General features: G+C 39.1%; 2 protein-coding genes across 19 annotated transcripts in view; one reads left to right on the top strand and one right to left on the bottom strand.

Moving 5' to 3' along the window:
* APIP (APAF1 interacting protein) overlaps window positions 1-3,126 on the bottom strand; it is a 58,045-nt gene extending 54,919 nt beyond the window's left edge. For all 5 annotated transcript variants that reach the window (XR_009215689.1, XR_009215690.1, XR_009215691.1 and 2 more), the window contains exon 1: window positions 2,967-3,126. Coding sequence is in view for 2 of the 5 variants with exons in the window: in XM_058446803.1 (XP_058302786.1) it covers window positions 2,967-3,023 (57 nt within the window). In the remaining 3 variants the exon portion in view is untranslated. The remainder of the gene's footprint in view (window positions 1-2,966) is intronic.
* A 182-nt stretch (window positions 3,127-3,308) lies between these two features.
* Window positions 3,309-25,708, top strand: part of PDHX (pyruvate dehydrogenase complex component X) — a 204,787-nt gene continuing 182,387 nt past the window's right edge. For all 14 annotated transcript variants that reach the window (XR_009215687.1, XR_009215684.1, XR_009215686.1 and 11 more), the window contains exons 1-2: window positions 3,309-3,545; window positions 18,482-18,562. Coding sequence is in view for 5 of the 14 variants with exons in the window: in XM_058446802.1 (XP_058302785.1) it covers window positions 3,386-3,545; window positions 18,482-18,562 (241 nt within the window). In the remaining 9 variants the exon portion in view is untranslated. The remainder of the gene's footprint in view (window positions 3,546-18,481; window positions 18,563-25,708) is intronic.

Here is a 25,708-nt window from a genome sequence, read left to right as displayed (position 1 = left end):
TGGTGTGTATGGAGTTTGTTCCTTCAGATGTTCAGATGTGTCCAGAGTTTCTTCCTTCTGTTGGGTTCGTGGTCTTGCTGACTTCAGGAATGAAGCTGCAGACCTTCACAGTGAGTGTTAACAGCTCTTAAAGGTGGCACGCAGGTTGTTCGTCCCTCCCGGTGGGTTCATGGTCTCGCTGACTTTAGGAACGAAGCCGCAGACCTTCGCAGGGAGTGTTACAGCTCATAAAGGCAGCAGTCTGGAGTTGTTGGTTCCTCCCAGTGGGTTCGTGGTCTTGCTGGCTTCAGGAGTGAAGCTGCAGACCTTCACCGTGAGTGTTACAGCTCATAAAGGTAGTGTGGACCCAAAGAGTGAGCAGCAGCAAGATTTATTGTGAAGAGCGAAAAAACAAAGCTTCCACGGCCTGGAAGGTGACCGCGGGTGGGTTGCCGCTGCTGGCTCGGGTCGCCAGCTTTTATTCCCTTATTTGGCCCCACCCACATCCTGCTGATTGGTCCATTTTACAGAGAGCTGATTGGTGGGTTTACAAACCTTTAGCTAGACACAGAGCGCCGATTGGTGCATTTACAATCCTTTAGCTAGACAGAAAAGTTCTCGAAGTCCCCACCCGACCCAAAAGCCCAGTGGCTTCACCTCTCACTAGCTTTTCTCTTTAGCTTCATCTCAAGTCTCTGGCCCCTACTTTATGTTCCAGAACACCAAACTTAATATGGGAAAACACCATGTCCATAATCAAGGACAACCCTGAGATTGTGTACATGCTACTTCCCCTACTTGGAATATCCTTACTTTCATTGCATGTGGTTATGTCTTCCTGATCCTTTAGGCCTCAGTAGATACTTTCACTTTTTCCTGAGGTATTCTCTAACCCATTCAAGTGTATGCTCCTATACTACCTTGAACTTCATCATCTAAGTCATATCGTCATGTCATACTATGTCATATTGTCATACCATCTTTGTCTCTTTGCTAATTTGTCTCTCCCATTGTACAGCATGTTCTAGGGGAGAAGGAACCAGATGCAGCTTGCACTCTTAAATCCACAATGCCTGGTACATAGTAGGCGCTCACTAAATATCTGTTGAATTAATCACTTAACAGTTGAACATTCCCCTTCCTTAAGGCCAAAGAAACTGTCTCTTTCAATTGTCCATGACCCCCTAAAACTACAATGAAATTTTATGACTTTTTAAAACCTTTCTTATTGCTGTTTTTACGTATTTGTACAAAACCAGACAAATACAAATATCTAGAGGGGCTCACGTATTTAACTAGATATGCAAATCCAGTGTGAGTAGTGGAAGCTATGGTAACCTGGCCAGCACCCTCTGTAAAGGTGGTGTTCACTAGTAACTGCAATCCAGATCCCATGAAAAAATAAGAGCCCAATGTCACCATGTGTTCTGAGGTTTTTAAAAGAAGCTGAAATGGTTCTGGATTTTGAAATGTTGGCTTGGCCGGGCCGGGCGTAGTGGCTTACACCTGTAATCCCAGCACTTTGGGCGGCTGAGGCAGATGGATCACCTCAGGTAAGGAGTTCAAGACCAGCCTGGCCAACTTGGTGAAACCCCCTCTCTACTAAAAATACAAAAATTAACTGGGCGTGGTGACATGCGCCTGTAATCCCAGCTACTTGGGAGGCTGAGGCAGGAATATCGCTTGAACCGAGGAGGCAGAAGTTGCAGTGAGCTGAGATCACGCCACTGCACTCCAGCCTGGGCGACAAGAGCAAAACTCCGTGTCAAAAAAAAAGAAAAGAAACGTTGCCTCAAACGTTTCATGAACATTGAGTGCAGCAAAAAAAAAAAAAATGCCGGTTCATCAAGCTGTCTGTGGGCCATGTTTGGTTTGAGAATCCTAGTTTATTCTCGGGTCCCTTAAGGCTCTCTTTGATGCTCATTTTGATGACATTACACTAAGATTTACTGATTGAAGACACGAACACTTCTCCATACACACTTGCCTAGGAACGATCTCCAATTACCTGTCCTATCTCCAAGATCTTCTCTCTCTCTCATCCAATCTTGCCTATCCAGCATTCTATTTTCAGAGTCGTCTTTGCTAATTTGGGGAAGTCACTTATTCAAACAAGAAAGTGGTTGACAAATGTTTAGCAATGAAATCTCCTGCGAAGTTACTACTTTTTAATTAGGATTTTCAACCCTAAGAAAGATATAGATAGGAGAAATAAGATAGGGGGAATAAGGGAGCTAATTTTGAGGGGTTTCCCTGCCTCTTAGGTGAGGTTTATCATATCGTGCTGAAACTGCTTATTCGTCTAGTTCTCCAGACCCTGGGTCATTTGTCTTACGTATCCCTATCTCTGAGCGCGTAGAAGGCGCTCCATAAAACTGTTGGTTTGTGTAAATGACCGAAAACTACATGCAGCGTGAGGGTGGATTTCCCTTTGACTTCGGCTTAAGGAAGAATCGTTCCCATGATCATCCCACAGTTCATATAAACGGAGACAGGCAAGGAGCAACTGCTCAAAGGCAAAGCGCTGGCAGCCGAGGCAGGGCTCCGGTTCGGCAAACGTCTCCCGAGTGCCAAACGTCTCCCCAAACGCCTAACTGGTCGTCAGGGCGCAGAAAAGAAGCTCGGGGAGCGCGGTCTTCGCCCCAGCTCCACTTCGGTGCTTCACGATTCCTTCTCTGGCCTGCCTTCCTGATAAATACCCGCTGAGGTCACCTAAACGCTCTCCTCTCTGTTATTTGCTTCTTTCCAACGTTTGGCGCGCAGCTCCCGCCATCGGAGCGCGCCGCCCGGGACCACGGATCTCCTGGGGCCGCAGCCTTGCTTCCGAACGCGAAGGTCGCGGTGCGCCGGGGTAGCGAACAGCCAGGCCCGAAGCCCCGCCCCGCAGCCAAACGCCCGGTCCGCTACCCCGCGCCCAGCGCCAGCCGCCGGGTCCCGCCTGGGCCTCTCCTCCTGGGAATACTGGGCACCGGTGGCCCCACCCCTACCTGCGCGCCGCATCTCCGGGAACAACAGTCTCCCTCCCGAGCGTCACAGCCAGACATGGCCCACACCAGGGACCTGCGCGGCCTCCAATCTCCGCACAGCTTTGCGCGCGGCGCTCAACCTGGGATGAGGCAGCGAGGCCGCAAATGCAATCAGGCGGCGCTGAGGGCAGCCCGGGGGCGGGGCGAACGGGGCGGGGGTCGGGGCCTGGTAAGGCCCCGCCTGCTGGGCTATCCAGCGGCGCACCTGACTGCCCGGGAGGCACGGCCAACGTGGTTGGAGGCGGGGCTAGGAGGGCTTCAAGTCTGAGAGACCTACAGGCACCGCGAGCGTCTGGGGGCGTGGCCAACCTTGCGGGAGGCGGGGCCTTGATGCTGGACATCAGGCTGTGCTGCAGGCAGCCTGTGAGAAGGCCGTGAAGATGGCGGCCTCCTGGAGGCTAGGTTGTGATCCGCAATTGCTGCGTTATCTTATGGGCTTCCCTGGCCGCCGAAGCGTAGGGCTGGTGAAGGGGGCTCTTGGGTGGTCTGTAAGCCGCGGAGCTAATTGGAGATGGTTTCACAGCACGCAGTGGCTTCGGGGTGAGTGCCGGGGCTCGCTCAGCTTCTCTGTGTAGCTGAGTGATGGGCCTGGGACAGGGGCAGTTATGATCGAGGGCCTGGGTCTGGGTGTGGAGGTGCGCGGGCTCCCTATTCCCTTCCCTCTTTCTCCGAGTGGGGTCCGCCGACTTGGCCTAATGCATGCTGTGAAGGGCTTTCTTGGCAGCTGGGAGAACTCGAGTCTGCCCTAGGCCACCTGGTTTATATGGCTTTATGACCTTGCCTTGGAATCTGGGTTATTTGTGAGGCACAGAGAGGGTTCCCAAACTCTCCTCTCTCAGCCCCCTTTCCAGTCAAGGCTCAGGTTTCTTTAGGGTTGTCAAACGTCTCGGACGAGAAAAAGCTGCCCAAGGTTGCCGAGATTGAAAAGCCACTGTTGGGAGTTCTTACTCATTCTCTAGGCCTCTCTCTTTTGGGAGGTGTTTTCATTGAGGCCAGTCGAGTTTTACCCCACGCTATGACTCGTGAAAGACTTAAATTTGTAAATTCCTACAGCATCACAGACAAAGGTCCAGGAGAATGTTTCAAGCAAATATTCGCTTGAAAGAGCGAACATTTAGGAGATAAATCATACCAAAAAGTTTATTATAGAAAATTGTTGCTTAGTAATGATATTGATACAATTAACACAATTCTTGCAGTATTTAACAGTATCCAAAATGGCAGGCCGGGTATTATTTTTCCGTATTTTGGGAGAGAGTTGGAGGGAGGCAGGGATGGAGAATAGGGCTGACGTTTTTTAGTGACGTATTACCTGCCAGTCATCGTTCCTGGCACTCTACAGAATGAATTTTAATTTAAATAGGTCTAGTAGACGTTGCCTTCATATTCTGAGCTACCTGAGGCTCAGAAAAAAAAAAAAAACATCACACAAAGTCATATGGTAAGATGAGTGTATTGGGGTTCCTAAAGGTTCCCTAATGGGAACAATTTATTTCATTTTTGGTGTAATGTTTCATAACATATTCCTTGGAGCAGAGGTGCTTTAACAGTGTGTGCAGAATTCCTTCTCTTCCATCCTCCAAGTTTGTTGAAATTAAATTTTTTTACAGCTTCTAGAGATTCGGTCTGGTCTGGTGTGAGGCTCAGGAATCTGCATTTTACAAATATTGGATGAGTTTTGATGTTTTGACATTTAATGGAATGAGCTTTGAGACTCACTGCCTTAGAAAATCATGGAATATTAAAAGTTTAGTATTGGATATAATCTAGGAAGAGTGTTCTTAATCTTGTTTATCAAGCAGATCCTTTTGAGAATCTTTGAATGCTACAGACTCTCTATACAGAGAAAGTACCATAAATGGTCACACACAAAAATGTGCACGTAGTGGCTCACGCCTGTAATCCCAGCACTTTGGGAGGCGAGGCTGGAAGATTGCTAGAGACCAGGAGTTAGAGACCAGCCCGGGCAACAAAGTGAGACCCCTGTCTCTATTTAAAAAAAAAAAAAAAAAAAAAAAAAAAAGCTAGATGTGCTGGCATCCCAGCTACTCCAGGGGCTGAGGCAGGAGGATCCGTTGAACCCAGGAGTTAGACGTTTCAGTGAGCTATGATCCTGCCCGCACTTCAGCCTGGGTGACAGAGTGAGACCCTGTCTCAGGAAAAAAAAAAAAAAGTATGCATAGGCCCTTTAGAAACTCAGGCAAGCAATCCTTATCTGCATCCTCATGATGTTTTTTTACCTATTCCCCATCCCCTAGACATATACCATGAACAACTTGTCTAACCCAGTTTGAATACCATCTGTCAGGAAGAAGGCACGGCATCTCAAGGAAAGCCAAATTAGTTTTCTAGTGCTGCTGCAACAAATTACCAGAAATTAGTGGCTTAAAACAACACAAATTCACATCTCATAGTTCTAGAGGTCCGAAGTCCAAAATGGGTGTAACTAGGCTAAAATCAAACTATTGGTAGGAGCTGCATTCTTTTCTGGAGGCTCAAGACCCCATACGTTTTCCAGATTCTAGAGGCTTCTAGATTCTTTGACTCATGGGCTTCAAAGTCAGCAATGGCTGGTTCAGTCTTTAGCACATTACATCACTCTTAATATTCCCTTCTGCCTTCTGCCACTTGCAAGGACCCTTGTGATTACATTGGGCTCATCTGGATGATCCTGAATATTTTCCCCATCTGAAGGTTGAGTAGAAACCTTAATTCCATCTTTAACCTTAATTCCCTCTTGCCATGTAACAGCATATTCATAGGTTCTGGGTATTAGGACGTGAATCTTTTGAGGCATGGCATTCTGCATGTGAAGCTGTGGAAAGTGTTTGGAAATATTAAGTATTTGGAAATGTTGGACTTTTTTCCTAATACCGAGCCAAAATATATCCGCTTCTGACTTTCACCTACATACAGATTTTTGTTTTGCCATGCCGAAAACACGTGGCAATCCTTGAACTATTTGTTTTACAAAGTGTGAATTTATGATGGTGTTTTTTCTCTGAGCTTAGTAGAAACTGTAGTTTTATAAAACTAAACAACTATTTGGATTACTGTAAACTATATAAATTAAGTACATTTATCGAACTGTTTCATCTTTCACACAATTATCTTTAAAAATTTGTCAGTTGGAACTACCTTTGGAATTTTGGTTTCCTTAAGAGGTGCTGGCAGCATTTTTATGAGCTACGACATATGCCATTTTCTTAGCACTTCCTAGAATTTCGCATTCACTTCTCACATAACCTAGTAAAGTTGGCATCATCTGCATTTAGTTGGACAAAAACACCAAGGCTTAGAGAAATTGAGTCTCCTAAAGACACACAACTGTGTTAATGAACTGAAGTGCATGTATATATTTATATACATATATTAATTTGTTTTACAAATCTTTAATTTGTATCATTCTCTCAACAGATTTATTGAGAATGCAGAGACTTTTTTACCACTTATTGAAGAATGAGCAAAGAAATTTAATCATACTTAGTTAATGGCACTCATATATTTTCTTATATATTTTTCTTATATATATATTTCTTATATATATTTACATATTTCTTATATATATTTCTTATATATATTCTTATATATATATATCATATTTTCTTATATATATTTTCTTAATCATACTCATTAAATGTCACATTTAATCATACTTAGCTCCTGGACATGCAATCCAAAATTCTATATAGGGCGGATCCTTAAAGTATTTATAGTGTCTTTGGGGACATAAACAATAAAGGTATGATTTCAATAGTGTATACAGTAAGCTCAGAGGGGGTAAGTTTGAAATGATCAGGAAATAATATATAAGGCAGCTTCTTAGAGGAAAAGGTGACAGCCCTTACAGGCCAAAGGAACAGCAGAAGCAAAGACCCGGAGACCAGAGTGATCGTTATGTAATTGACACAGCATCTGTAAACAGTTTTTCAACCTACCCTAGACAGTTAACTTCAGAGACTTTAAATTGTGGTCCTTTCAGAGTAGGTAGCATGATTTGGAATATAATTGGTAAGATGTTAATTAATAATATTGGTTTTAAGTTGTCTCTGAAGAATAACATGTTGAATTCAAAATAACCTGTGAATAGAAAAATAACTGAGGTTCAATCTTGGTGGCGATTTGCCTAGTATATAATTATAGGCCATGCATATTATAGATGTTAAATAAACATATCTAAGGGAACTAGTAATCTAGGAAGTTATAAAAGAACACTAGAGCCTACAGTAGGATTCCAAGTTGGCAGCCAGGGAACTGACCCACATTGTTTTAGCAGAAAAACTTACGGGAAACTTTTAAAATCAGGAGACTTTACAGAAAAATCTAGATTTTTGTTCTCTCTTTAAAATTGATAGTTAAATCCTATGTGGTGACAATTATCTAACACTGAGTAATGATTGTTCTTTTTAGGTAGGAAATTGCTTCCTACTTTGTCACTATGCTCCCTACTCTGTATTACATCTTAGCAAGGCTGAATGTCCCTTGGTATTTGCATCACCTCTAGTTGTCATTTTTTTTTCTTGTAACCTTATCTCTACGGAAAGTAGAAGACAAAAGACCAAGAAAAATGGGAGAAAGCAGATATTGTGTATATGTGTAAAGGAGGAAAATGCTTATCCATTTAATGTGAAAATAAAGGATGTCAGAATCTAAAGAAAAAACCTAAAGATGCTAGTGCTCTTCTCTCACCTGCCTGTTTTTTGTAGTCATCTGAGTTTTTGACAGCAGTGCTATAACAAGGAGAGAGGGAACTTCTTTGATAGAGTTAATGGTATGGTATTTCTGCCAAAACACGGATACTCTTTTAGGCCTGGTTCTTATTAAGTGCTTATACACTGATAAGATTGATACTCTCTTTCGAATTCTCATTTAACTGTGGAAACAGAAACATGTAGAATAGCTCTAGTAAAAGTAGGATTTATTAAAAGAATAGAACATCACTTATAAAATGCTGCAGGGCTATGGGGAAACCATAATTATTCCATCTGTTTCTTCTAGGGCTCCTATTGTTTGTCTTCTTTCTCTTATTTACTTTGTTTTTCTGTGCAGACTTGCGATTATCAATCTGTTTACTCCTGGCTTTTCTTTCTCAGTGTCAGCTTGCCTTGCCTCAATGGTGATTCAGGCCTTTATGCACAATGCGCTGTCAGTTTAGTTTAGGTGCTCACCATCATTTCTGTAATCTCCTTCCAAATTCCTTGAATAGAGAAACTGACTGACCCAATGTAGACCAATTGTGCTATAGGGCATGCAAGTCTGATTCTTTCAAAGGCTATGATTTGGACATTTTCTTTAAGAAAGTAGTTGAGAATCAATGATTGACATGTCTGTTGCTATGACCATCTGACTAAAATAAGCCAGTAATACAGTAGTCCTTTATTTTAATTGTTTCTGCACTAAGTAATGACCAAGCAAAATGTATCATCTAAGCAAAGCACATCTAGGCTACTCAGCTGAGATGTTTGCCCATCCAAAGAAAATAGGACAGGGGTAAATGAGATCTTACTACAGGCAGCAACAGGAGGGACTAAGAAGATTTAGGTGATCAGGAAATACTCTGTATGTGTTTTACTTTGTTTTAAAGGATTTTATTCTGTCTATGAAAGCAGGTTATTAGAAGTAGCCATCACATACTGAGCTCTCACTATATTTGCATTACTTCTAACCATCATAAAAACCCTGCAAAAGTTTGCCAGGTTTCACAGGAGAAGAAATAGAGACCTAGAGAGGTTTTAGCATTTTACCCAAGGTTAGTGGACAAGTGGATGACCACTTTGGAACTGTGCACGTGATGACATCCAGAGGAAGAAAAGAGGACCTTTCTTCTTGGATGTCTTTTTTGCAGAACAAGAAACATCTTGTTACCACAGCAGAATTTTCTTATATTGTATTGACCAGAATTGGGTCGTATGCCCTTTCTTAAGTTAGTCACTGGCTTGACTTCACTGTGTGAAAAATGGATAGACTTTGGCTAATCAAGGGGATGGGTGTGGAATCACTAACTCTGAGTACATATGCACAAGAAAAATATATTGCTGAACAAAGTTGAGCTTTTACCAGCAAGAAAGAAATTTGGGGAGTAGGTTTGGGAATAATCAGTAGCATTTGTTGAGAGCTTACTATATACTATGCACCCTTGTAAGCACTTTACATGAATCAGCTCATTTAATGCTCACAACTAATGCTATACTCTGGTAGATTGTTCAAGTTTCAACCCAGATCTGACACCAATGCCTGTTTCCTTAACCATAGTCTACCTCAGTATCAAATGATAGCTTGATTATAGATTTCAGCAGAACAGTGTCAGCTTGCCGATGTTTTAAAGTTCACCATGTGTACATCCTAAATGAACATTTTTGCTTCTTTTAAAAAAATGAAATCAGACATAATAATAACTGCATTGTAGACTAGCATTTCTGTGACAGCCTATCATTTTAGAACAATTAAGGACACCAAAATTCTTGACTACATATAAGGGTGACAGGACTATTTAAGAGAGTTAGAGTATATATTGACTTCTCCTATCTGTAAATTTCTAAGGTGATGTACTGTTAAATATACCTTCTTATTGTTGTCTTGAGCTTAATTTGCCTTTTACAACAAAATGTATAAGTTCCCAAAGTATCGTGTGTGTGTGTGTATGTATCTTTTGCTAGGCTATAAATGGAATGGTAATTTCTTTTTGCTCTTCTCCCAAGATGGCAAAGTAAAGTGAGATTCATGTAGAATTTTAATTTTATAGTTTAATACGAAGAAGGCCAGTATTCCAAGCTGAAATCTCTTCTAAAACGTTTGGTTTATTTCATTCAAAGGAAACGCATTCTACACCATATGCTATCTAAAAATTCTGACTAACCTGTTTTCTAATGTGCCATTGGATACTAAGTAGAAGTATAATAATATAGAATCAGCAGATTCTATAAACAAGATGGGGTATATGGTGATTCATTTTTTTGGTAGGCAGTACATTTACTATAGCTAGTGATATAGTGCTTGATATCTTTCCGTTACTGTATAAATGAAGGACTTTATTCTATTATATGAAACATTCCTAGGGAAAAATTAGGATCAGCAAATGTATAATTCAGGAGAGATTGCTTGGGAATCTATTAGCCCTGGTTTTTGGAGGGGAACAAATCTGTTAAAAAACTATAAAAGCTATACCACTAACTTCTTCAGGAAAGTGCATACATACACAATTTTATACATAATTCTGAGTCCAGAGGACTCAGATCTCCCTGTAATTTGTCCATAAATACTACCTAGTCTAGAGACTACTTCCATAAACATTTTGGTCATTTCCTAGCTGTTTTTTGGATAATAGCCATCCTAATGGATATTAAGTAATACTAGTACAGATTTTTTGTTTGTTTGTTTTCCAGTCTTCATCAGGTAGAATCTCAGCTCTCATAATTCTTTGATGGTCTAATGGCATTTTTATCTACTACTGTCTAGTACTTGTGTATTTATCTTCTCATCTAAATTGTAATCCTTTTGAGGTCAAGAATCTGGTTTCGTCTAGGGCTAGGATAACAAGTGTTCAGTAGGCATTTGTTGAATGCCTGATTTGGCTTTTAGCTTTGGAAGTGAATAGTATGAGCACTGAAGGTAAAACATTTGCCAGTGATTTTAATGTGAGCTTGGTTTTCAAGTATGAAATGTAGTTGGAATAGAGATCAAGAATTAGTATACTTTAGTCATGAGAACACTGCTGAATTAGGTAAAAGAGAGAGTAAAAAGGGAACCTTCAAGTTTAGGCTGGGAAGGTGAAAGGAACCTGTGAATGCATCTCTCATTACTCCAAGAAGGAACTGTGATATTCTACAATATTGTGACTTCTTACAATATTATAGGATATTGTGATACATCTAGCCAGCTATCTGGATGCCTCCAGAATATACCCTCTTAATTATTTTTATGCTGCCCATCAAAAATAAATAGCTAACATTTTTGAGACTTATTCTTTGCCAAGCCCCATGTGTTACCTTCTTTCTTTCTCTTTTTTTGATGGAGCCTTACTCTGTCGCCCGGGCTGGAGTGCAATGGGGTGGTCTCGGCTCACTGCAACCTCTGCCTCCCAGTTTCAGGCCTCCCTAGTAGCTGGGACTATAGGCATGTGCCACCATGCCTGTCTAATTTTTGTATTTTTAGTAAAGACGGGCCTTCACCATGTTGTCCAGGCTGGTCTTGAACTTCTGACCTCATGTGATCCACCCGCCTCAGCCTCCCAAAGTGCTGGGATTACAGGCATGAGCCACTGCTCCCGGCCTACCTTATTTCTTTACCAAAATCTATGACACCATTTTAGAGAAGACGAAACAGACATAGACTGAATAAATAACTTGTAGGTGGTGGATCTGAAATTTGAGCCTAGGCAGTTTGATTCCAGTACCTGTTCTCTAAATCACTATGGTATTCTGCTTCTCCTTGAGTTTTTTTAAATTAAATATTTAAATAATAAAATATTTCATTTAGCACAGTAGTACATGCATATAGTTTAAATAGTACTGAAAGGCTTGTAACAGTACAGTGGATCTCTGCCCCATCTCACCCAACTTTCCCAGTCGTCCTTAGAAGTAACTAGTTTTGCCTCTTAACTTTCTTCTGGCATTTGCCCATCTCGCTGTTTCTATTTTAGCCGTTCTCTGTGGATGACTGCCGGTCAGTGCTGCTCTCTGTTTTCCCTCCCCAGTGAAATTATTTTGTAATTCTTGGTCAAATATTCAGTGTTTACATTAAACAAATATTATGCACAATTGAGGATTGTCCCATATTTTGATTGTCAGCTTTCTTTTTGCTGCAGTTATTGCTGCCTTTTAAATTTTTAGTTAGTTTTTTCTGTGATAATTTCTAATTTATCTCACACTATGTAATAGCTTCTCCACACAGTTTTCTGTAATGTCAGCCACATCAGATACTTTCTCACTTAACTTATTTTTGCAGTTTTTATATATCCTCAGCTATGTAGATTGAACTTCAAGCTCTTCTTTTTGCCCTCTGCAGAGAAAACAAGCTTCAGTTTTCTGTTGAATGAGGGTAGGGTTGTTACCTACCACTGGATTAAGAGAGGGGATCCAGGTATCTAGCTGCTTTTCAAACAGCAGCCACCCAAATCCTCCCTGGTTTAGGAAACAGTTTTCTAGGGTCTCTTTAATTGATTATTACGTATCTGTTTACTTTTCTGCTTCCAAAATTGTGTGCCATTATTCCTTTTCTCTCTGTCCTTGTGGGTTTCTGTTTAAAAATAACAAAAACAAACAGCACATTTTTAAACTTAGGTAAGTTTGAAAGAGGAAGTAAGATTGGATAAACTTATTGTAGACATGTATGAAAATGTAGGTTATCAGAAATAAAAGAAATAAAAAGCCCTTATAGTAATATCACTAGCTAGAGATGACTACTATTGTCATTTTGGAGTATTTCATTTCAGTCTTTGTGTGTGTACAAGCTGGGCAGGGAGAAATTGAATGATGCCATATACAGGTTTGAGCATCTCTAATCTGAAAATCTGACATCCAAAGCCTTTTGAGCACTGACATGATGCTCAGAGGTGATGCTCAAAGGAAATGTTCATTGGAGCATTTGGGATTTTGGACTTTGAGATTAGGGATGCTCAACCAGTAAGAATAATGAATGCAAATATTCCAAAATCTGTATAAATCTGAAATTAAGAACTCTTATAGTCCCAAGCATTTCTGATAAGGCATACTCAACCTATATATTGCTTATGGGTTATCTTTTTTATGTTTGTTAGCATGCCAAGACCTGTAAATGCTGTCTTCACACAAACTGTTGTGCATTCATTTTCTGTTGTGGTCCATTGACATTTTCAGTCTATTTTTACTCCAGTACCACACCAAAATAACTATTTGAACAAAGAAGACTTATATGACAAACACTCCTTTAAAATAAAAAATACTGTAACTGCCTTTATTCCAAGTGTTAATATTACTCTGTGCCTAGTGCTGATTTTTAAATTACCTTTACTTTATTCTGCCTTATTTCATCCAGCCTGCAGATGGCAGAATTGTTTCATTTGAACAGCAATTTTGAAGGCTCCGTTTTATTTAGTGTGTTCTGACACTGGAATGAGAAGTGATTAAGTGAACAGTCTCTCTCCCTATTAGAGAAGAAGCGAATTAATGTTAGAGACGGGGAGCCACACTAAGAAAGTACTGGGTAATTTACTTTTTCATTTGGTCTATCTTCATTTCATGGTTTTTGCATGCTTGGATTATAAATGAACTAGAGCCTATAAATGAACTAGAGCATGATGTTTAAGCTGTACCATATGTAAACTGCTGAATTCCCTTACTTTAGTGAGAGTAATGGAGCTTAAATCTGCTTCATATTAACCATAAAGCAGTTTGTTCTGCATTTGTATTTTAAGAGTTTGCTTGTATTAAATTTTTTTTTAATCTGGAGACCTTTTAGCGTTCATGAATAAATCATCAATTTAAAGCTTTGATGTAATTGAGTTTGCTGAAGTATGAGCGTTTTGGTCTTAGAATAAAAGAAATACTTTAGGGAAGAAGAAACTAGAATTAGATTAGTGTACCATATTTGAAATTGAAGTCAGAATTATGCTGTAGAAAAATTGGAAGAGCCCATTTGAAGAAATACAGGGATTGCTTAGAGGGATTACTGTAAAATTCAGTGATTGGTAAATTGCTCATGTAGCAGAAATGGCAGGGAAAACAGCAATATGCTAAGCAAAAAATTTTAATTTATTGTGTCATTCTGTTGATGTAAAAAAAGAGTAAAATAGTTCTCATGAGTCATGAGACTTTACTTTTAAAATCAGCAAGTTTAAATATAAACTACTGGACCACATACATTACAATAGTCATTTTAAAATTTTTGAAAATGTTTTGTAACTGCTGTGGAAGGGTAGACTTCACAAGCCAATTAGGTATAATTTGCTGGCTTTATAAGAAGGAGCAGAACACTAAAGTGACTACAAAAGTGTTAAATTTTAACTAAATTTTGAGAACTTTGGGAATACTAATTGAAAAACTTGTGTAATGAGTGCAGCAAACTACTTACCTGTAGTTGTGGGAAACTAATAATAGGAAACATAATTGGTACGTATCTTAAGACCTTCTTGATTTGACAAGAGAATGGTAGAATGTACAGCTTACTGGAATGAGGAGGGGGTCTGCATATAAGTTCAAATTCAAATTAATTAATATTAGGTAAAGGATAAAATTCCATTCCAAGGAGTCTAGAAAAGTCTACACTATCTTAGTAGAGTTGACAGCAGCCATAAAGGGCAGATATTAATTATGTGCAGGCCTGTCACTTCAAGCTGATATGATTGTGTAATTACTTTCCCATCAGAAAAATAATGTCTGGAAAAGATACCATTATAGTGTTCTAATCAAAAGAGGGTATGCTAGAATGAAATATGTACTTTTATTAACACATTAATGCTTATGAAATGATTTTTCTAGCATGAAAGCCTGAGGATAGATTAGTTAGAATAACTACAAAATATATTGCACATTTAACTCTCCGTAATAAGCGAGTATAATCTATCAAGAGATAGTATTGAATAATGGAGATGTCCAAAATATCTTTCTTTGGTTTTTGTCACCTTCATTTCAGAGTAAAGATAATGATCTACTACAGAATTTTTGTATTATCATAATTCAGATAAGCAATTTCAATTCATTTCATGAAGGGTGACTAAGGAACGATTATGTTCTTTTTATTTTTAAAATATGAAAATTTTTGAGGTTCTTCATGTGGTAACTTGAAAGATAATACTTAATAAATGCAGAAGTTTCATAATGTAGTCCTTAATGTCAAGAGTAAAGGAAATGTGAAGGTCTCTTAGGTGAGAGATTATAATAGGAGATAGAATCATAAAATAGATATGAATTGTGTCATGACAACTGGAACCAAAGCATACAAACATTGGAGAGAGACTTTAAGAGAATTAAATTAGTATTTGTCATAAATTGGAATCTGGCTATAGAATCATTGAGGTCCATTTAGTTGCTTCTTTGAAATGGAACTCTTTGATATATAAATGTAATGTGTATATATTTATGAAATATTCTGTTCATAATGCCTGGCTTGAACTTTTTGATAGAAAGAACACATTGGAACTTTTTTTTTTAAGCCTTTGTTTTTGAAAAGAGGCTGGCCTCTTACCATGGTGCTATTTAAAAGATAGAAGTTTTTTTGCCCACCCCCCCTCCTTTTTTTTTTTTTTTTTTCCAGAACAAGTGAGTTTGTTACTCTGAGCTTAACAAAATAAATGCTGAGGCTCAGGCTGACAGTACATTCTTTAAGCAACTGTTTTTGATTTCTTCGTCAAGCCATGTAAAAAATGAAAAAGGCAGTAGACACACCACATAGTGTAGAGGATTAGAAAGCTCATTCTATTATCTCCAAATGCATTTAGTGTGTTAAGCTTTATGCACGTTTTAAGAATTCTTGCAAGTAAGTGTAGGATTGTTATGGTTTGGATTTGGAGATGCATCACTAGTGTTATAAGCTTGCCTGTGTGTGAGAGAGTGTGTGTGTATGTGTGTTTTCCAAGTGCACTTCCCTAATTTTAGTTCACTCAAGAATTTAGTTCTCCAGTGTTTTATAGACAAAACATTATGGTTGTACTTAGTAGTTTGCATTATTTTTTAACCTATTTAACATTTTAATGTGCCTATTTTAGTTCACAAGGACTTATTTTACTAAGTAAAAAATGCAAAGATTTTTAAAGCTATCTTCTAGTTATAATTTAGCATTTCAGCTAGAGGTAGCTTGGGAATTAAGTGAAACTGTTTCAGCTACAGTTGTTGAGAGTCATGGTGGAGTGGAGTTGGATGGCCTTTGTTCTTCAGTGTCTTCCAAAATAACCGTGTTTTCATAATTAGGAGTTAGGAAACTCATTGTGGCTATTTTTCCTCTTGTTTTTCAAAATATAATGCACTTAGAGATAACCTGTTCTCTTATGCATTTGGAATATTCATTGTCAGTAGTAAAAGTGGTTTCTTTGTTTTGTTTTTCTCAGGCAGAGTCTTGCTCTGTTGCCCATGCTGGAGTGCAGTGATCTTGGCTCACTGCAACTGTCTCCTCCCAGATTCGAGTGATTCTCATGCCTCAGCCCCCCAAATAGCTGGGATTACAGGCGTGTGCCACCACGCCTGGCTAATTTTTAAATTTTAATAGAGTGGGGTTTCGCCATGTTGGCCAGGCTGGTCTCAGACTCCTGGCCTCAAATCTGCCCACCTCGGCAAAAGTGGTTTTTTAATACAAGAATTCTGCATGTTCAAGGTGGGGAAAAGGCTTATAAGGATGTTTGATTAGACATATGAAGAATGCTCACATGGATCTGATATGTCTGGTTTGCTGTATTTGGATTTCTGAGTGAATATAAGCTATCAATAACAATTAATTGATGATCCATATTTGTAAGGAACATTGAGATGTAAAGTTAACACAGCTTTGAGAGTTTAGCATGCAGATTCGAATCTTGTAATCAGTCTGGATTGTGGTTTTCTCATTGATGAAATGGGCATGTTTGACTTGGACTTTGGTTTGGGCTGTGTCGTTTTGGGGGCATTAGGAGTGATAATTGTACTTTTCCAGCCTTCTTAGAATTAGGTGCCAGGCCGGGCGCGGTGGCTCATGCTTGTAATCCCAGCACTTTGGGAGGCCGAGGCGGGCAGATCACGAGGTCAGGAGATCGAGACCATGGTGAAACCCCGTCTCTACTAAAAATACAAAAAAATTAGCCGGGCGTGGTGGCGGGCGCCTGTAGTCCCAGCTACTCGGAGAGGCTGAGGCAGGAGAATGGTGTGAACCCGGGAGGCGAAGCTTGCAGTGAGCCAAGATTGCGCCACTGCACTCTAGTCTGGGCGACAAAGCGAGACTCCGTCTCAAAAAAAAAAAAAAAGAAAAAGAAAGAATTAGGTGCCAGTTGAGAGAGAGAAAGGGTAAGACAGATGGAGATCAAATGCTGATAGTTACATTGGATTGGAGAATGTGACTTAGATCTGTGGCCTTCTAAGACTGGGCTGCTTAGTACAACCCCACTTTAGACTTGAACTTCCTGTTTTAGAGGGAGACTGTGTGTGTACAAAACAAACAGACATATCCAAATTGCTGCCTCATACCCAGTGGGCCCTGATGGCAAGAACACAGAGAGGTGGGCCTGTGGAGCTGCTTTTGAAAGGCAGCGCCATGTGTGTCTAGCACGTGGACGGAGGAGCTGATAGGAAACTGCAGGTTGTCTATAATCAGAAAGTTCTTAAAATAAGAGAGTGAGGCAGGTATGCATTCTTGCATTCTTTCTCCAGACCTTCAGAGTGAAGGAAAAGTGGAGAGGTACAGAAACTTTCTCTTAAATACTTCAAAGAGGTGGAAGCGCCTTTATCATGAAGCCATAGGAAATCTCCATTTGAAAATGCAGTACAAGTTATTCAGCTTCCCAAGAGAAATATTTATTCTCATTTAACATTAGTGCTAAATTTCCTTACTTTTAACCCGAAAACATCAGTGGAGACAAAAGAAGCCCTGTTCTTCCACATTTGAAATATGTTAGCTATGCTACAGTGTTTTGCTTGTTTGGGTCTGGAAAGTTGAATAATCTGAAGAGGGAATAGGGTCTATGGAAAACTACAGGGGATGGATGTATTTGTTACCATGGTATTTTATTAGTAAATTGTAATCTAAAAGCCATGTTGCTCTTGAATGTAACCCTGCACGGTGGATTGGGAAGTGCAGCCGGGCAAATACATAGTGTTTCCTTTTTTGATACCTAAGGAAAATGTTGTTATGTTTCATTGTGAGATCATTCTGGTTTGAGGTCTACTTCTCTGGATCCCCAGTTGAATTGTGGTATGCAACAAAGTGTGAGGTTAATTTAACCACTTAAATTCTGATCATCCTTGACAAGGCAAACTTTTCCTTTCACACTTATTAGTAGGAACCTTTGAATCTTGAATACTATAATATTAGATGAAAATAAAAACAGCCAGTTTCTTAAAGTCTGATCTTGATTATTCTGTTGTAGATCATCAGAACCATGTTTTTGTTGTTGCTGCTGTTTTGTTGTTGTTGTTGTTGTTGTTTTATTTGCCTTTTTCTTTGGTCATTTTACCTGTAAATCTTTTTTGCAGAAACAAAAGGGAAAGGAGGAGGTGAAACCTAAATCAATCCTAAATCAATTTTTCTCTTTTTTTTTTTTTTTTGACTTACAAGCACCTGGCTTGAGAAGATGCATAGAACACTGGGGAATTATGAAAACAGAGTTTAAAATATCCCAAAAAACACTTATGGTTATAAAAAATTGAATTTTATGTTTCCCTACTATTTACTGGAGACTTAGTTTACCAGTTGGGAATCTTTTAGACTTTGGAATACCTTCTTTTTCAAATTGAATTTGCCATTAATTTACTTGAACTTATATTGATGCCTCATGAGGTGCATTATTTGTTGTGGCTGATCTTTCCTTTTTTTAATTTCAGGTGATCCCATTAAGATACTAATGCCATCACTGTCTCCTACAATGGAAGAAGGAAACATTGTGAAATGGCTGAAAAAGGAAGGTGAGGAGGTACCTTCCTAATGTCCTGTGTGCTTTGTTATTTGGTTTTTTTTTTTTTTCCTAATCTGTCCTGTTATACAGTATGTGATATAAACTAAATAAATTGTGTTCCTTTGGTAGTTAATGTTAAGTTTGGTTGAATACAATTTTCCCATGATAAAGCAGCAAAAGTTTTCTGGGTTCAGCATATATCCTTACACAAGCACAGAATGGTAAAAAATATTTTAAGGCTTTTTCCCCAACTTTTAGTCCTTATACCTAGCTTTTAGTTTCAACATCATAATTTTGACATTCTCCTTAATTTATAACTTTATCATGATTGTGTGTGTGTGTGTGTGTGTGTGTGTGTGTGTTCGTGTTCTGGGAGGTAGGCAAGTTCATTATAAATTTTATTGGAAAGAACAAATAAGTAGAATATAAGGAAAACCCTCAAAAGCAGATCAGCGGAGGAGGGTTGTAGCCCTGCTAATTATTGAAATATAGTATTAAGCATTTCTAATTAAAACTCTGGGATTGGTGCTTAAAAGACAGACCAGTGCAGCTGAGTAGAGAATAAGGAAATAGATGCAGTTGCACATGGAATTTAAGTGTATAATAAAGGAAGACAATATTAGATTTATTTTTTATGTTATATGAAGGATAAATTACAAATGAATTATACACTTAATGTATAAAAATGAAACTATGCAAGTCTTGAATTCCTCTGAACTCGGAAGTGGAATAAACACCTTAACTATAACTCAAAATCCAGATTATAATATGAGAAATAAAATTTGATGGTAAAAGTACTAACTTTCATGTGGCTAAAAATACAAGTTAAGTAAAAAAAGAAGTGACAAATTGGACAAGAGTATTTGCGATTTCTTTCACAAAGGGTTAATATCCCTAAAAAATCGATAAGACTGTCAAGAAGAAAGTGGGCAATACATGAACAGATGGTTTACAGAAAAATAAGTGCAAATGGCTCTTAAACGTAGAAAAAGATGCCTAACCTTTCAACTGGTAAGAAATATGCAGATACTTTACCGAAATGTCATTTCTTACTGATTATATTGACAGTAGTTAAAAAGTTCTACAAGCTGTTCTGTTGATGATGCTGTGGAGGGAAGGGAAGAAGCAGGCACTCTTGGACATTGCTGGAGGAAATGCTAAATGGTGTAAATACTAGGGAAGAGAATTTGGCACTATTTAGAAAAGTTTCATTTATGTTTACCCTTTGGCCCAGCAGCTCTACTTCGAGGGATCTGTCTCAGTGTTACACCAGCAAAAATAAGAAAAGACAAACACACACTAGGCTGTTTATCACAGCACTGTTTGAAATAGCAAAAGGTGGAAACATCCCAAATGCTGGTTACTACAGAATTTGTTGAATAACTTTTAGTATATCTACAACTGTAAAAAGGAATGAGGAATATCTCTTTATACTGCTATGGAGTGATCTTCATTGAAAAAAGCAAGGTACAGACAAGTGAGTATCGTATATATCATTTATCAAAGAGGTGGCAGTGCTAATATTTAAGAAATTAGAAAGGATAAAATAAAACTTTAAAAACAACAATAGATGGTTATCTACAGAGTAATGGAGGGAACAGTGTGGGGGAGAAACTGGCAGCTGGACTTCTCTGAATATATCTTGTTTTGTCTCTTTGACTTTGAGACCATATACATATCTTGCACAATTTTATAACAAAATTAAAGTGTAAAAGAGCCCTAAAGATTGAAACAATGAGACAGGTGATTCTAATTCATTTTTTTCCTCTCTCTTTTTCTGTCTCTCAATTTTTTTACATAACCATACAGAGAGGCACTATTTCAAATGTCAGATATTTGATTATATGCCCCTAATAGATTATAACTGAAGGATAAAGCATCTCCAAAAGTATAATCCTCAACTGTTAGAGTAATCATAATATGCTGGTTATGTTGGTATTGTTATTCTAAGGCTTTTGTATGTATTTTATGGGATAAAACAAATGACTGGTTAAGGTAATATCATTAGAAACTTGGATTTTTAGTGTAGTTTAAAGGAGAAACAGGTAAAAGTTTCTAAGGTTAGGAACGACCCTGTGATGGTAAATTTTCTAGCTCTTTCCCCTGGCAATGCCTAGAAACAAGGACCAATCCAGTCGCAGTGAGCACCCCTAGAACCCAGACTGTAGTCTCTAAATATCAGTTCCCACTAAAGTAAATGAAGGCTCCTTGGAGAGTAGCTACTTGCAGGCCTAGGGCAGGAGATGTGCAGATGAGCTTTTAATATCTTGTCAGTTCAGAAAGCAAGGAAGCTGTCAGAAATTCCTGAGGGCATCTTAAAGGACTCAGGAGCTGGAGATGAGATAGTTTGAGCATCACTAAGGATAATAAGGATAATATATTTAATATATTTCAATACATTAAATATATTTGAATCCTAAGTTCACAGTAATACTAAAGGAAAAAAAAATAATAATTGGTTAGCTTTAGAGGGTGCTAAGAAATTAACTCATTTTGAAAACGTAATAAATGGAAAGTCTCAAGCATTTTTCTCTACCTCTTCTGCTATATGAACCGTAGCTCTGAGTAACCAAGTAATTGATGAGAAGTTTCTCATTATTAGCATATCACGGTTGTTAAAAGATAGAAGAATCATAGAATATCACTGTATTGCCATTTTGCAATCTCTGGTAAAATAGTATATAGCCAGTGATCATTAATAGCTGCTAACATCACAAAAAGAGAGATAACCAGATATTTCATGTTTCCCACTGTGAAGTAGTCTTGCCAGAAACTTGAACCAAATAGTTCAAGCCTATACCTCTATCATTTTCCAGGAAATACAGGGGAAAATATAACGTGTTCAATGACACCATGAGAAGTATATCAGCAAAAGCTAGACTGAGGAATTCTATATGCCAGTTTCTTCAACCAATAAATTTCAGGGTGGTAGGGAAGAGCCCGGGGGAGGAAGGTGGGGGAACCTATAGCATACAAGGGATTTGAGACCAGTGCCAATGTATGGACCTAATTTTAATTATGATTCAAGCAAATAAAACACATGGGGACATTTGAAAACTGGCTGGATATTTAATGATATTAAGGATTTTTTTTTTTTTTTTTTTTTTGGACATGGTCTCTCTCTATTACCCAGCGTGGAGTATAGTGGCGCGATCTTTGCTCACTGTAGCCCCAACCTCCTGGGCTCAGGGTGATTCTCCCACCTAAGCCTCTTGAGTAGCTGGGACCACAGGCATGCGCCACCATGCCTGGTTAGTTTTTTGTATTTTTTTAGAGACAGGGTCTCCCTGTGTTGCCCACGCTGGTTTTGAACTCCTGGGCTCAAGTGATTCTCCTGCTTCGACCTCCCAAAGTGCTAGGATTACAGGCATAAGCCACCGCACCCAGCATAGGAATTATTAATTTTAAAAGTTTAGTAATATTTTGGTTGTATTTTGATTATTTAAAAAAAAATCTCACCTATAAGAGATGTGAGATGAAATACTTATGCATAAAATGGCAGTATCTCTGGGATTAGCTTCAGAATAACCCTGGTTGAGGTTGAGAGGGTAGGGAGGGGTATAACTGAAACAAGATCGGTCATGAATCACTTGGCAGTTGTATAAGTGAGGTAAAAGGTATATGTGGCTTCGTTGCCTTTCCTTACCAGTTTTGTATAGTTCAAAATTTTTATATATCATTTTTTTAAATATATTTTTTTAAAGTTGTGCATAGTGCTTTCAGGATATAATTTGAGATGAGAAACTAGTACCAGATGAATTGGAATGTTGATATTATGAAGAGAATATCTGATACAATACCTACCATCTATAAAGCTGTATTATGTCACTGTTTCTGGCAACCATTTTGCCAGATTTTAAGTACCTAATATGGTGCTTAGAAAATAAAGACTATGAATAAAAGAGGTGAGTATGGTACAGTGCTTATACAGAAGGATAGAGGAACAGTTAATGTGAAGGAAGCTGGGCTTCTTGTTTTTCTGGCAGCTACTTTCTTTTCCCCTTCTTCCTTTGCCATGTGTGGTGGTAGAGTCTCCCCTCCAGGTATTGGCCACTGGATAGCCTCTTTAGCACCCTGTGTAGCTGTCTTTCTCTATGCTTGACTCATTCTGTATCAGGTTAAACTATTGTGGAGGAAAGAGGATGAGTCTACAGTACCTATTAGGGATTGTTAGACAGAAAAATAGAGAAATTAGAGGTGACTGAATGAGTCCCCCACAGCCATTATTATGCTTCACCTGGAGCAATGGTGAATCAAGTGTTAAAAAGGGAAAGAAAGAAGGGAAGAGCAAGTAGAGAATGAATAACATGGTCTGGGGAGGACTTGTCTAATTCCAGAGACTAGCCCTGGCAAGGACTTCCAGAGTATCCTAATGTGATTTAGTAGGCACAGATGTCACTTATACAAATGTTGGTATTGAGTGGTCCAGTCTAGTGCTTGTAAAATAGTATCAAAAGAGTTTAGGCAGTGGGCAGGACACCAGAGTCTGGAAGAGCTGTGTTGTGATTCTAGGAGGTCTAGCCTTTCATGGCATTGCTTTTGCCACTAATGACAGATTTGGGGATCAGGAAGAGGGCTGACAAGTATTTACTTGAGAACACTAGCCAAATGAGCTGGGGAGTTAGGGACGAGGCCTCACTTCTTTGAGGGAGTCTGGGGTGTAAGGAAAGGCAAGAAAAATTGCTGTGGGTTGAGCCTCTGTGGAGGTTAGGAGGTATGGTGCAGTGAGGTTATCCAAATGAACATTACTGGTCCTTGATGGACCCAACCAAGTCTGATTGGACATATTACTTAATTCTGTTCCTCAGTGGGGAATATGTCTGAGTTTGTTCATGTTTGTGCTTCCCATAATGACTAACATCGTAATTGGAATAGAACTGCAGTGCTGTAAGTGGTCAGTTAGTAAGGGTAATGGCAGAGGGGAAAGTAAGCCAAAAGCAGGGTACATGACAAGGATCCAAGAAGGCTTTGCAGATGAGGTAGTATTTGAACTGGTCCTTGTAGAATAAATGGGCTTTTTGAAAAAATGAGAAGGACATTCCAGCTAGAAAAACACGGGTAAAGTCTTGGAAGAAAGATATCACTGAGACATACTTTAGCAACAGCAGGTAGGTCTGGCTATACTGGGGGCATAATGGCTGTAAGGTCAGATAGATTATTGGAAGGATCTTGAATGCCAATCTGCAGTTTATCAGTCTGTGAGGGTCCTTATCCTAAAGCCAAAATATATCCACATTCACGGTTTCTTAATAGAAAGTGGTTTCTTTTCTTTTCTTTTTTTTTTTTTTTTTTTTGAGACAGAGTCTCACTCTGTCACCCAGGCTGTAGTGCAATGGCCCGATCTTGCTCACTGCAACCTCCACCTCCCAGGTTCACGTGATTCTCGTGCCTCAGCCTCCCAAGTAGCTGGGATTACGGGCGAGCACCACCATGCCCGGCTAATTTTTATATTTTTAGTAGAGACGGGGTTTCACCATGTTGGCTGGTCTCGAATTCCTGACCTCAAGTGATCTGCCCACCTCGGCCTCCCAAAGTGCTGGGATTATAGGCGTGAGCCACTGTGCCTGGGCAGGAAGTGGTTTCTACATACTTTTCTGAGCCCTATTAGTAGCATTGCGTTGAAAGGAACAGGCCCTAAGAGTAACCTGGTATGAAGAGATAACTGTAGGCAATTTATAGTAGCCTCCTTTTCCTGCTCCCATTTGAAAAGCCAACACTGAGGACTCCTAATCAATGTGATGATCTAAACAGATGGGGTAAAGCGTCTGCTCTCTGTCGGATATAATATTACAAGTAAATCTTTTCAATGTTAAGTGGTGTTGGCATGCAGAGAAAAGAAATCTCCAAGTGTCCCCACATCTGGAGTGGCGAATGGGAGTTGAGGCCATGTGCACCACTAGGCCTGAGCTGGAAGGCTGGAGTTGCTGACTTTTTTTTTTTTTGGTGACAGGGTGGGTGGAAGGAGCAAGGAAGGGAAATCAAGAATCAGATTAAGATTTGAATATGGTAAGATTTGAAATGCGTATTAGACATTTAAGGGAAGGTGTTCAATAGACAATTGATTATAGGAGTTGAAGTTCAGGAGTGAAGTCTGACTTGGAGACAGAAATTTGAGAGTCATCAGCATGTGGATGGAATTTAATGCCATGTGATAACAGGCAAATTGATTTTGAATCTATATGGAATAAGAATGCCTACTCCTCTAAAGAGTCCTCCTAAGGGTCAAATTTATAGTACTTGCATTTTCTGGGGACCCACAGGTAGAAGTGAAGTTGTCCTAGGCTGATCGCCTCCGTGGGTTACCTGGTAGAAGCCATTATTCTGGAAGAATACAGCTTCTAATCCAAACCATACAGAATTTGCAGATAAAGTCTCACTTACCAAAAGTTACAATCCCACATTTAATAACGTGTGTGGAAGAAGTCTTTTAGGAGTGAAGTCAGTAGGCATAACAGGGAGCAGGACTAGATCCCAAGAACTTCAGTTAGTTGGAATTACAAAAGTCCAGGCAGATTTGAAAAGGATAAACAGAACTTCTGGTAATGAAAAATATAGTCTCTCAAATTAAAACCCCCCAAACCTCAAGGGTGGGCTGAAGTGCGATTAGACAGGACTGAATGAAGAATTTGTGAACAGAAGGACGACTAGAGGAAATTAGGTTGCATGTAGCCCATAGAGACAGCACTGGAAAATATGAAAGAGAAGCTGACATATGAAGGGCAAAATAAAAATTATTCAATAACCCAATAGGAATTTCAGAAGAAGAAAAGAGGGAAATGGGAAGAGGTAATTTTCAAAGAAAAACATGGCAGAGAATTTTCTAGAATTTAAGAAAGATATGTGTAATGTAAATGAAAGAGCCAGTACCCCATTGGAAAGCATTTTGAGCAATTGGCTCTGCATGGCTGCTGCCATCTTTTAAAATAATTGTCAGTATCTAAGAAAGTTTTACCTTTATAAATAATGTAATCAATTGGAATCTGTTTTTAGGTTTCTTTTCTCTGATGAATTACAGAGCTTTGGCTATTTCCATATTTGATATGATGGGGTGTTGGTGTCATTAAATAATGAGTCAGACACAGAACAGTCTTTTAGGGATTATTTTAAAAAGATTCACTTTCTTCACACTTTGAGAATTTGTAGGTAAGCAGATGAG

This window comes from Hylobates moloch, unplaced genomic scaffold (genome assembly GCF_009828535.3).
Source record: "Hylobates moloch isolate HMO894 unplaced genomic scaffold, HMol_V3 SCAFFOLD_11, whole genome shotgun sequence".
Lineage (NCBI taxonomy): Eukaryota > Metazoa > Chordata > Mammalia > Primates > Hylobatidae > Hylobates > Hylobates moloch.
The sequence above is the reverse complement of the archived record's forward strand: the minus strand, read 5'-3'. Positions and strand labels throughout refer to the sequence as shown.